At 35.5% G+C, this 12,741-nt stretch overlaps 2 protein-coding genes across 2 annotated transcripts; one reads left to right on the plus strand and one right to left on the minus strand.

Annotated features, from left to right (window-relative positions):
- Window positions 1-392: 392 nt before the first annotated feature.
- Window positions 393-5,888, plus strand: LOTGIDRAFT_160600 (hypothetical protein; the record flags this gene model as incomplete). Its single annotated transcript, XM_009055711.1, has 11 exons — window positions 393-515; window positions 722-848; window positions 1,458-1,580; window positions 2,060-2,166; window positions 2,601-2,829; window positions 3,052-3,207; window positions 3,476-3,684; window positions 3,909-4,074; window positions 4,339-4,496; window positions 4,894-5,059; window positions 5,560-5,888. The coding sequence occupies 11 exons, from the start codon at window positions 393-395 to the stop codon at window positions 5,886-5,888; spliced, it is 1,893 nt and encodes a 630-aa protein (XP_009053959.1).
- Window positions 5,889-7,031: 1,143 nt separating this feature from the next.
- LOTGIDRAFT_117223 (hypothetical protein) lies at window positions 7,032-9,529 on the minus strand (the record flags this gene model as incomplete). Its single annotated transcript, XM_009055712.1, has 6 exons — window positions 7,032-7,131; window positions 7,420-7,789; window positions 8,006-8,129; window positions 8,548-8,700; window positions 9,023-9,128; window positions 9,423-9,529. The coding sequence occupies 6 exons, from the start codon at window positions 9,527-9,529 to the stop codon at window positions 7,032-7,034; spliced, it is 960 nt and encodes a 319-aa protein (XP_009053960.1).
- Window positions 9,530-12,741: the final 3,212 nt, after the last annotated feature.

Consider the following 12,741-nt stretch of genomic DNA (forward strand, 5'->3'; position numbering starts at 1 on the left):
CGTCTTCATTAGCCTACATGGTGCAGAAAAGTAGGACGTAAAACTCCATTTATTTCATTTCATATTTACAATTGATCACAGCATCGTGTATGGAGGTGGTGTTTTTATGCAAATCATCAGTATAAATGCTAAATAATATCCTTGATTTAAGTGTGACAATATAACAAACAATAACCACAGCCCGATTGTTCATTTTTCTAAATATAAATCAAGGGCGTCAAGATAACAGCAAATATAGTGTACGGTAGGGGAAACTGGGGAAATGGGTCGCTTCCTAAACAACTTATTATTATTAAATATCTGCGTCACTATAGATCACAATTGATTATGTGTGTCATCCTATTATAAATAAACCACGACGACCGTATTCTCCAAATTATTTGATTTCCACGATGTGGTCCAAAGTGGTGATTTTGATCGTTTTTGCATCGTTGCAGGTTGTGGAATCCCATCCGACCGATTGTCAGATATATTACAACAATCCTCATCGGCCACGAACAGCCGTAGCTGCAGCGGTAAGACTTTTATAAATAATATATTATTTTAACTAAAACACTCATACAGTCACTGAACATATTCTCGCTTCTTAACTCATATGAGTCAAATTTAGAACGTTAACCCCCACTTCCATAGCAGTCCCGATGAGTATTCTGAATTCGAAAAAGTCATTGGCGGCATGGAATGAGCCTATAAAAAAATATATATATTGTTCTGTTTTAAGGATTTTTTACGACGATATGGATTTCTGAAATCAAGTTGCTCTTTCAATCCTATCAAAAGAACATTCAAGGATGACCTCTTAGAGGCTATCGTTAATTTCCAAGAATATAATAATCTGAAGATAACAGGTAAGGTGTAATAATTTTATATACGCCACTTGTTAATGTGTCTCCATCCAATGATGTCCTAGTTTTCCAAATCGCATTTTTTGTTCTCATACCAACTGGTCAAAGATAGACGTAGATACTTTGATAAGCACTGGAGTCCTTCATTTACTGTACCACCCGACGCTTTATCATATTAGTCCCAATAACGAGCAAGCGTCAAATTCAAACGTATTCGGGGAATACACCTCCACTTTTCTTCATCTCGGAAGTCTTAATCCGGGCCTGTAGAATATTTGCAAAAATTTGCCTCATCAAAATAAGTGAAAGCAGAAGAGATTGTGACATTTTATCCTTATCCATATTTAAAAGGGACAGATGGGCCAATTTGAATATTCAAACGCGGATAATTCTGGACACATGGATTTGAAGGCTCATATTTCGACGGTGAACTGTGAACACTATTACTGATTACCTCAGCTAAATAATTCCAGTTTCTGAGACTAATGTATCATTTTTCAAAAAATGGCCTATGTGTCCCTTAAAAAACAGATGCAATGATTCAATATACAGTTTTAATCAAAATTCTAAGAGAACATGTATTCAACGTTTCTGTAACTGTGTTTATTGCAGGAAAGCTTGATGAGGATACTTTAGATCTGATGGGTACAGATAGATGTGGTGTACCAGATGTAATGGATGATTTTAGTGTGACCATAATTTCCAAAAGACGCCGCGGTCGTCGGCAAACAAAAGGTATGTGCTCACTCAACTTGCTCCTTCTCAATTTTTTTACGAGACCAGAATCAAAAGGCGTAATCTAAAACTTCACAATATGTCTTTAATGTGTATAACGTTAAAGCAAACTCAAGCACGTATACATAAAATGGATTCGGGTGAGAATAAGCGTGGTAATCGATACAGTAGATACAGTTTAGGTTCGTGTTTTAATTCTAGGACAATGGTACACTGTATGCCACACGGGATAATGTACTTCACCTAATGTAGACATTAAGGTAGAATAGGAGTCTGGGAATCCGAATCGTTTTATTTTATTTTTAAAACAGATCTTTAATTTCTTTTAAAAGCTGATGGCAAATGAAATCCATTAATCTATGGTTTTTCACTCTTTTGAAAGTGATGATTAATTTTTTAATGAAAGGAGACGCGATTTTTTAAAAACTATTCTTGCTTTCACATACTTCCTCTTTTAACAAAAATAATTGTATTTACAGTATCAGCTCGGCGATGGAGAAAGACCAATCTGACCTACAGTATAGGATCTTACAGTGATGACCTTTCACCTGGTGTAGTTGATGCTATTATAAAAGAGGCTTGGAAAGTAAGTGTTTTACCTAAGGCCATTTCACATAATATGGTACTTGTCGAGGTATCAATAAAAATACTCTGCTTTCAGATAGAAGCCTGAAATTAAACTGTAATTTGATTCCGAAAAATGAAACATGATATAGGTTTAACAACAAAAAAGAGTTTATTGTTGAACATAGAATATGATTTAACTGTTATCAATCTCCATGATGCCGTATAAAGATGTATCAAAATACTTCCCAATCAATGACCAACTAATTCAGGACATCAAAATGGATTGCATGTGAGGAATATTGTTTCGTTTGTGAATAATTATTTGGGTTTGAATTTTAAGTATACTGGCTGAAAAAGAAAGATAAAGATCTCAAACCAACGATTCAGGACAGCATTCTATTACCGACCTAGCAATGCAGTGTTACTCTGCTGTAAACTTTCATTTTACTCCAGGTCTGGTCTGATGTAACTCCTTTGACATTTACACAAATCGATCGTTCTGAATATGATGCAGATATGGAAATAGCCTTTGTGAAAGGAGTCCATGGCGATGCTGACCCGTTCGATGGACCTGGTGGAGTTGTAGCTCATGCTTTCTATCCTGGACCGTCCGATGTACCATTGTCTGGTGATACTCATTTTGATGACGATGAGCGATGGACGCTTGTTAAAGAAGAAACTGGTAAATGTCTTTTAAGTCTTTATCTTAAAACTCATCACATGTTGTGTTTTCTGAGAATAGGCAAATAGAGCAATGGGTATTTACATTACCCAAAAATCCTATCAAAGATCTTATACGTGTGCGTTGATAATATTATATATTGTATTTTGTATTTTATAATAAGCCTGTGATAGATTCCACAGCATAGATCTCATATTTTGTCGTGGCGTTCATCTGTTTTAGGTCGCAGATTGTTATGTGTTGCTATACATGAATTTGGACATACTCTGGGGTTGGAACACACCAACAGAAAAGATTCAGTAATGTATCCGTGGAGAAGAAATTGTGGAAATGGTTCCTTGTCGGACTACGACATGATCCGCATACAGGCAATTTATGGTAAGGTTATGTGATCCCGAGCTTGCCCTATTTCGGTTTCAAATGTCAAGGGGATCATTACGTACACAGCTTTCTTCTGTTAGAGTGGAAAAGGTTGAAATTATATTACGTTATATAGCAAAGGTTCTTGTTTCTAGGTTCTTGAGGAGTAACAGTTTCTACCATTAACAGTTGATTCGAGACCAAATCCTGAAACGAATTATTCACCTGTATAAATTTTCGCACGACATGTCGGACGATTTGATTTAGTTTTTCATGTGTTTTGCAGGAGCAAATACAAAAACTGGAATAACGCCATCATCAAATTTTAACATGAGCTCCATAACCCCGATACGTTTTACCACCCAAGCCACGAAAACTACCACTGAAGCCACAACACCTACTGTGGATACCATTGAACCTGTTTGTACGACCGCTATTATTAATACTTGTACCACAGAGGCCGCTACCACAACTACTATTGAAACAACTACGATGGTAACAGCATTATTATAACTTGATTTAGATTAAGATCGAGGAGTTTCTGTTCATGGTTTTCTGAGGGTTATAATATTCAATAAGTTGAATTTTATGCTTTAAATAAGTCATAAGTTTAATTTACCAGCTGATCTTTAAGGAATTTAAAGCTGGAAAAGCTTATTTATATTCCGACTGTGTCATAGATATATTCTAGAATAGTCTTTATTACTTCCGTTTTTCAGACTGAAGCAACTACAACGACCACAGAAGCAACCGAAGCAACCAAACCCACTGAACAAACAACACCTTCGATCATTCCTGGAGTAACCCGACATCCATGGTGTCCAGAAGATGGTAAACTGGATGCTATTGACGTTTGTTCTGATGGTAAAACCTATGGATTCAAAGGTATGTTTGAAAACTACAACAAATAAAGACGTACTGATGAAGTGACAATAGTAACATTCTGAGGTATTTTGTTTTGACAACGATAGTGCTCCACGACCGACAGTAATCAATATAAACCAGGCTTTGTACTTTCATGCTTGAAAAATTATTATGAGCTCTATTGGCCAGAAAAGAAACATTTAGACGTATCCTTGTGAGAAAGTCAAGGGCAAGTCTATTCTTGAAATATGGGCTTTTGAGTTGTCATTCTCAATTCGATTTTAGGAAAGAAGGTTTACCAGTTTACATCTGAAGGAGTTGTCGATGGATTTCCAAAGTTGATCTCTTCTGTCTTTCCCTATGCTCCGGAAACTGTAGACTCGGCTGTGACTATCTCCACTAAAACATTCTTTATCAAGAAAGTCAGGACATATATCTTTAAGGTAAGTGTATCCAAAAGTACTTTGATATTAGTCACCCATACCAATAGAACTGGAAATAAGACAGACATATGGAACGACTTATATGGTGTTCAATACCTAAAAACGCATCGAAAGTATGCAATAAACTGCTTTCTGAAAGTTAGTCAGGTAAATAGATACTACGCATTTTGGACACGTCTTGCTCGCAAGGTCCTCGACAGCATTCTGTTTCCCTGAATAAATGTCCCTCGTTGCGTTCTCAAAAGGTCAAATACGAATACGACGTAGGACGTATACCTTCATTTCATTCCACTTTATGAATACTTGCTGTTGTTTATTTCTGTGTTATTCCCCTTTGATTTACTACAAGGACAATAGGTTGATTCTCCTATCTTTAATGTTATGATTTGTGTTTTAGGGAGACAAGGTTTGGAAGTACACCTATCAGAAAAATTGGGGTAAACCAAAGTTCGTTTTAAGAAAAGGTTATCCTAAATCAATTAAAGAGAAGTTTGGTATAAACGTCAAGAAAATTGATACAGCCTTTAATGTCAAGAAACACAAGAGAATATATCTTAGTGAGGGTAAGTCACTTTCCCCATTACTTAGTTGGTATAAGGCTTTTGCTGCTATCCTGGCAAATTTTTTTTTCTATTTTTCTAATTTCTATTTGTTTCTAACAGTTATTTTTTTCCTTTTGGTGCACAAACGATAAAGAAGCAATTCAGGATCAAAGCCTATTGAACATCTGCATATTAAAGTTCATTGCTTTTATTCGATTGGCTTTCCCTCTCTTGGTCGTAACATTGTTCATCTTGTGACTGGCATGATAAAATCATCAGTGATCCTGATGTAACAATATTTCATGTGAAGATCTATCCAAAGATCTAAGAAAGATCAATTTGCCGAATTAAGTCATGTGATAATCATAAAAATGAAATGTCTCGGGATATTCAAGTTTCGATGTTACCACATTTAAAAAAAATCGTTTGTTTTCGTTTTGGTTGCAACATAGTTAGTCAGCCTTCATTGATTTTTTTGTAAAAGGTGTCGATTTAATGTGCTATTATTGCATTTCTTCTAGGAGACAAGTTATGGCTCATCAAATTCATGGCTATTGGAAATCCAAGAGCCAGTAAACCCATCCAGATATCGAAACATCCAACTCTCTCATATTTAAAGAACGTCGACGCAGCAGTCCGATATACCAATGGCGCCTATTACTTTTTCAAGGGAGATTACTACCATCGACTAGTGCCTTATTACGGTTCCAAAGCCCGATGGACTCATCCTCGTTATTCTCTTATCTGGTGGTTTGACTGTAAAATTCCAGGAACGGAAGGTGTCCAAAGACCTGCAGGTGAATCTACGGAGAGTCAATGGGCATCCACTGTTGATTTGAATGAATTATAATAATATTGTCACTGTTTTGGGTATGTTTTGAAATTGTTGTTTTTGTATAAAATTTTGAAAATAAAAGATTATTGTCACATTTATAAAGGCTTTAGAGTTTTTTTAAGGGCGTTGACTGGAGAAAATTTCCCCCTCAGTCATTACAGAAGCATTAATGTTCGCCTTCTCTATATTTGTGACCCTAACTGACAAACCAACCCCTTCATTTTGTTGAAAGCACGTCAAGACACCATTGCTTCAACAATCGGATACGCGTGACTGCTGTAACCGTCTCAAAAGAGTCGTCGGTGTAGTTACTTGAATTTCGGAGGTTACGTCCCGACACATTTCAAGATATATGTTTTACCAAGGTTTCCCCTACCAATGATGCAGAGACTGACTCGAATCTCCGTTTGTAAGAAAGAAAATCAATGTAACAAATTGCCCACTAGATTGCGTTGCCGTTCCATATTATCCCAATTTTGCCAAAGGGGTGTAAAACTAGAGTAGTATGACGAAAGGATTACTAGGGAGCGGTAAATATTATCACGTTATCCCTGTAAGATACTTTATGTGATTGGTATTATGTATATCAATACATATCATCAGTATCTGGTGTCATTATACATCATCCCAATATCAGGGTCCTGTTTTACACAAATTAAACTCTGTCAATTACAACGATTTAGCAATTTACCAGATCTAGAAGATATATTTTAGTGTTCAGACAAATCAGAGAATCAGAACAGTAAAATCCTACCTTATGTTTTCGTGAATTTAAAACAGACAAATCATCTATTCCTCTCCGTGGTGCATTTTGGAGTTCGTGCAGTTAAAACGTTAAAGATAAAGCAGCAAATGTCCAATGAAGACCGATCAGTAAAGCAGTAAAGCGCTTCTTCAGTGTTGGTCAAGGTCTTTAGTTAACCTTTACAATGGCGTACGGTGGCTGGTTCCAACAAAATGTCGTATATCAACCCCATGTTCCCAAACTAACGTTAGGTTTAAAGGACAATTGTAGTATAAAAATATTTTTATTGAACAGTTTTGTAACAGTGATTGATACACACAATGAGAAGAAAGGAAAGAATGGTTGACGACGATGAACACCATTTTTATTTCCGCTGAGACTAAATCAGTTGGTGACACCTCGCCCTATGAGATTTAAACTAATGGGTAACTAGCAGATGTAGCAATACCACATTGGTTGTTCTTGTTTCTGGACATCATGATGTAACCTTCCATACCCCACACAGTTCCCCAGCTGAAAAACAAACAAGATGTGTTAAGGGAATCGATCTGATGAAATTGATTATCTACATGTTATTTCTAATTAGTTCTGAATTTACTCCAGCATTTTGAAGACAGGCGTTGCAAGGAACTTAAGTAATTTTCCCCTATAAATTTTGTTACAATACAAATATTACTTTCGTAATTGGACCTTGAATTAAACGCCTTCTTAAAAGTTCCAAAATAGCAAAAAGATATAGCACATTAAGTTATTTTTGCAGAGCAATATAAATAGAACGAAGATCAAAAAGTTCATAGTTACCTATTTTTGACCAACCAATAATCAGATCCTTCAGTACCGTAACCAACAGCCAAAACACCATGATCTAATCGAGTGCTGCTGCATTCAGGGTCGCTGTAAACACCAGATTTGTAAAAGTGGAAGGTAGATCGGCTGGCATCAATGGCAACTGAGACTGGTCCAACTGTAGCTACAGCTTGTTGGAGATTGGCTTCACTGAATCGTGGAATATCTGTAAATCCGACATCAGTAGCACCAACGTTAGCTCTGTTGAAATGACATTTACCATCTCTAGCTGTGTATGGATAGCTAGCTTCAGTATCAAGACCCTTGTTCATTTTGATGTAAGAAAAGGCTTGGTCCATTAAACCACCGGCACATCCCATGTTACCTAAAATAGACACAAGAAGCTGTAATGTTATATTCAACCACTGGAAGGGGAAATTCAGAAAAAATTCCCAAGGTCTTGAAAATAATTAGTTCGACACAAGACAAGAATGAGATATAGTATTACGTTCTGCTTTTCTGCACCTATCGCAGAAGGGCAATGTGTGTGCAATGAGGGAAACAGATTTGCGTTGATTTCTGCAATAAATATTTCACATACCTTCAGGTCGAGAACAGTCAACCAAGTTTTGTTCAGATAAGGAGACGAGTTGTCCAGTTTTCTTGAAATGTTGACCTTCTAAAGAACCAGTAGCAGAGAATGACCAGCATGATCCACATTGTTTCTGGAAGAAAAAAAAATAATGTTTGATTTAGATTACATAAAATCAGGCATTTCAAAAACTATGAGCAATGCGCTGACTTCTTGAAGTGGGATGTTTTTCCTGAAATTGTAGCAGTATAGATTATTGGCATAATGCTCATATAACATAATTGCTTGTTTTCATTGTGTCGAATTCTCTTTAACGTTTTTGTGGTAATGATGTAGAACAGTTACATATTCTCGGGTTTGAATATGTTTTAATTGACATATTTTCTACAGGATAAACTCACTTCTGTCGGACAATTACAATTCTGCAGGTCAAATGGGCAGCCTTTTACAGCTGTAATCTCATCTCATGCAGTTTATCTCATTGGATGTTTGGTATAAGATGAACATCTCCTAGAGGTTCAAAGGATGATACTGTAACACAACTGACTCACCTGATCCTTGATTGGTGTGACGTATCCTTCTTTTCTCCAATCAACAGTTGTGGGAAGATCACCAAGATTAGATGGAGGCATAAAGGTAGCTCCAGTACTGTTGGTGGTTTTCATTGTGTAGCCATTCAACATTTTGTTGATTTCTTCTCGTGTCTGCAATTGGAATGGATCTTTGAGTCAAATATTTTAGGCCTAGTCCCAATTGGGCTACTCAAGATATGCTACACCACGCAGTGTCCATTGAGTCCAATGTTACCAGAGGGAAACCTACCCTCTTTCGATTTCCAATGGCACAGTACAAGAGAAAGCAATTTTCTTTCCCATTTAAAATTGTTCTTTTTCTTCATCAGCCCTATGAACCTGCATCTCTGAACTTTATTGGAAATTGAGAAGTAAGACGAGTTCTAAACAAACATAAACGAAGGTGTATCGTATTGAGCTAATGTAACCAGCTTTTATAAGAGAAGGGTCTTACCATATCACCAAGATGGTTCATACCGAGTCTGTAAGAATGCATACCATTGTCAGCTTGCATATTGTGGGAATTGATGAATTGTAAATTCTTCTCCCAAACAGATCGTCTGAAATATGCATCCAATATTCAAATGATGAAAAAAAGTTGTAGATTTTTTGTTAACCTAAAATTGAATTCGCCTTGCTTCCAAATATATCTGTCAGTTTAATCGCATTGTGTTAAGACCAGTTCTGACAAGCAAAAGGAACCATAGCAAATGTTGTTGGAGAACAAATCATTTTAAAGGGACACAAAGACGGTAGCTGTAACTACAACTGTTAATGCAAGTTAAACGACTTCTACACCTAAGTAAGATTGTTGACTCAAAGGGTTAAATGTTAATAGACCGATAGAATCATACCTGTATGTCTCTGTATAACTGTCATCGCTGTACATTTTGCTATGTTGGGATTTGAAAAATTCCCATTCTTCATCCTGGCCAAATAAATGTGGTTTGGCAAAAACCATGGCAACAGCCACGAGTAATACCGCAAGTCGAAGCATCTGTTGAAAAAATGGATTTCAATGAGACTTTGATATAAAAAAGCAAGGCTTGGATTGGAAAGTAAAACAGCAAGTTGGAATGAGGTTTTGATTATGGGACGACACCTTCAGTAGGCCTTAGCAGAGATTTCCTTTGAATGCATATGCCAGCAGCTGGAACTTGTGGAATCTGCATTAGCATAATATAGAAGTAGAAGAACAGTTGGAATTTGTCAATTCAAATTATTATGGGAGTATTAATGGCACCTAAAATTTCAATTTACACCATAAATTTGCGTTTGTGGTAACCTTCAATTTGATTATGAGCTATGCCAGAGCAATGACATATACAGTTCAATACAAAGAATATTGCTGATACACATACATACATTCAAAGACTAGAAACTCAATTTATAATCCCTTGACTATAATCATAATAAACTAATAACAACTTACCTTGGTATGACTGATAACAAAACAAAATCAGCTGAAAGTGATTATGTATGAAGAAATAACAACTTATATACTATTTAAATCTGTTATCTTTTTGGCCCATGTGACCCCCAAAATTGCTGACAAACCACATGGCATTGCACATGACCTGTCAGCTGTTTTGGTACTTGTGATTGTCATATTCCGACCCATGTTTACATTGTGATTGGATTATGATATTTTTTTCGAGTACATATTAACTGACTAGATTAGATACTTCGTTATCTTTTAAAGATACGATGTCACCGTTTTTTTTTTACAAAGTACATAATTATCATTAGTTATAAATGAGTATTTATTTATATCTTTCAAATCAGCCGATTTTTTTTCGTAATTTTGGCATTAGATTCCATAGTTTTAGCAATTACGGCTGTCGATTTTAACAATTGGGCAGTAGCTTTAGTAAATTCTGATGGTAGGTATATTACATTGAAGTAATTTTGAAAGTGAATTTAACAATTCTTCGTTTTGGTACACCACATGTCTGATATATTAAATTTAAGTCATTCTGAAGTAATGATAATATTCTGATCTTTATCGCAATTTTGATTTTTCAAAATAAAAGCTAATAAAAATACGGAACGAAATTTTGGTCTAATATTGGTCAGACCGCCCATATATCTCAAGTCAATGTATTTCCAAGATATTTTAATATTTGATTTCATTGTAAATGAAACTCACTTCAGATTACAATTTGTTAATTTGATACACGTAGAGCTCCATCAACCGGTAAAGTAAATATTTAGAACGATTTTCTCCATTATTTTAATCATGCCTTTTAATATCATTTTGCATTATGAAACGTGTGAGCTGCTTGCCATAAAGTGTAGATGTAACTATGAAACTTTGTGATATCATTAAAAATGATGCTAAACTAAACATTTGATGAAGTCTTAGATTTTAATACTATCTAACTTTAAATTCAAAACGTAATACTTTTCAGATTAAGTAGAGCACATGTGAAATAATTCTAGCACTTATCGAACTTTAAACTGTAGTTTAAAATATATCGGTGAAGTGTCACATTAAGGGCAAAATTTCACACTCAGATAATTCCTATTTTACGTGTTAAGCTGCACTAGTAATAACTGCTTAATGCCTCGACTCTGGAATAACACAAGTAAGCAGCTCAATATCATTTCGGAATTTGTAATTACAATGTCCAAAATAACTTCGGTAACATGCTGCATTTGTTCAAGCGTATCTTTCTGAGAACTGTAGAAGAACTCTGAAATAGTACTTTTAGTAGTTTTTGAACGTCCCTCAGTATATTTAATACTTAGTTAATAATATTCTAGTCATTTCTGTTCTAATTTGACCGATCAAGAAACTGAAAATAGGACGTAAAATTTATTTTATACTCATTTTCAAAGGAAGGAATTCACTTCTCACAAACGTACCAGGTTTATAGATCCTGGTGTGCCGTTAAGAGGTTTTTTTGTACTAACTTTTTTGAGTACAATGTGCCAAACTGAGAATGATACATACATTTTAGAAATGTATCTTTCTGAAAAATGAAGTTTAAAACATAGGGTCCTCTCGCCTCTGCGGTATACTTTATTTTAGTACTAAGCGCCATCAACTCTCTTAGCGATGTTGCAAGAGATTATCCTAACCGGGTTATGAGGTTAATCCAGTTTAACAGGGATTATTTATTCAATCTATATCAAATATTGAATATGTTTGATAAGGATTAGATATTCACCTTATTGAACAACATGATACAGCGAATCTGGTTATCTCTTTGTTTACAAACCCTTAAATCATTGACCCTCAAGGTCAGATGTTCTTGTACGCCGGATGTTGTTGGCATCTTCGTACCAGTTTGTATAGGTAGATTGGTAAATGGAAGCAGAGAAACACTAAAGGTTCATCGTTATAGTCACAATATCGCCAATAGTACCAATAGAAATTTTAAAGTTTGATTTTTATACCCTTTTCGCCCTAATGTGTCAGAATGCACCAAATTAAAATTTTCTCTTTGAGGGAGAACCTTTTCTAACGCTGTCGCATTTTGAATTCAACCTCGACAGTTATCCCCCCATTGAGGCAGTCTACCACTTATTTGCAAAAGTGAATAGTCATTCGAGGATTCAGATCCTTTATGGGAGTAGCCAAAGTTTCGCTAGCCTTTTGCAATCTATACTGGAATTAAATGTTTCGAAAGTTATGGAACGTATCCAGATTGAGAAACAAATCAGAGATAACAAGTAAAATCAGCAAAGTAATGCTTGGCTACAAATGGTGGTCCTGGGTTAATCTCAGTCGGCGTGTGAAATTCACGATGAACTTGAATAAGTCATAATATTCACTCATAATAATTACAGTCTACCCAGCTGGTACGGATAATCCTGGAAAGATCAATGTTTAGAGATTTAGACAAGGACCAGCTGGTAGAAAGCATCCTTTGTGAAGTTAAGTTGTTATCCTTGCAAAATATAACCTAGTTGTTCCTTGCTTTCTTATCTTTCTACAAAAAAATACGACAATTGGTTGAATTCGATCTCAATTTGTTAGTAAAATTTCTTTCTACTAATGCATTAAACACTACTTTGATTTATATTCATTTATTAAGGCAAGACAAAAATATTAACCATTTTTAAAGATCATCAAAAATAAACAACATTATTTGAGGTAAAATAATCGTCTGCGGCACTTCGGCGTCACTTCGGCGTCACTTGACTCGAAAGCGTCACTATCACATA

This window comes from Lottia gigantea (genome assembly GCF_000327385.1).
Source record: "Lottia gigantea unplaced genomic scaffold LOTGIsca_25, whole genome shotgun sequence".
Lineage (NCBI taxonomy): Eukaryota > Metazoa > Mollusca > Gastropoda > Lottiidae > Lottia > Lottia gigantea.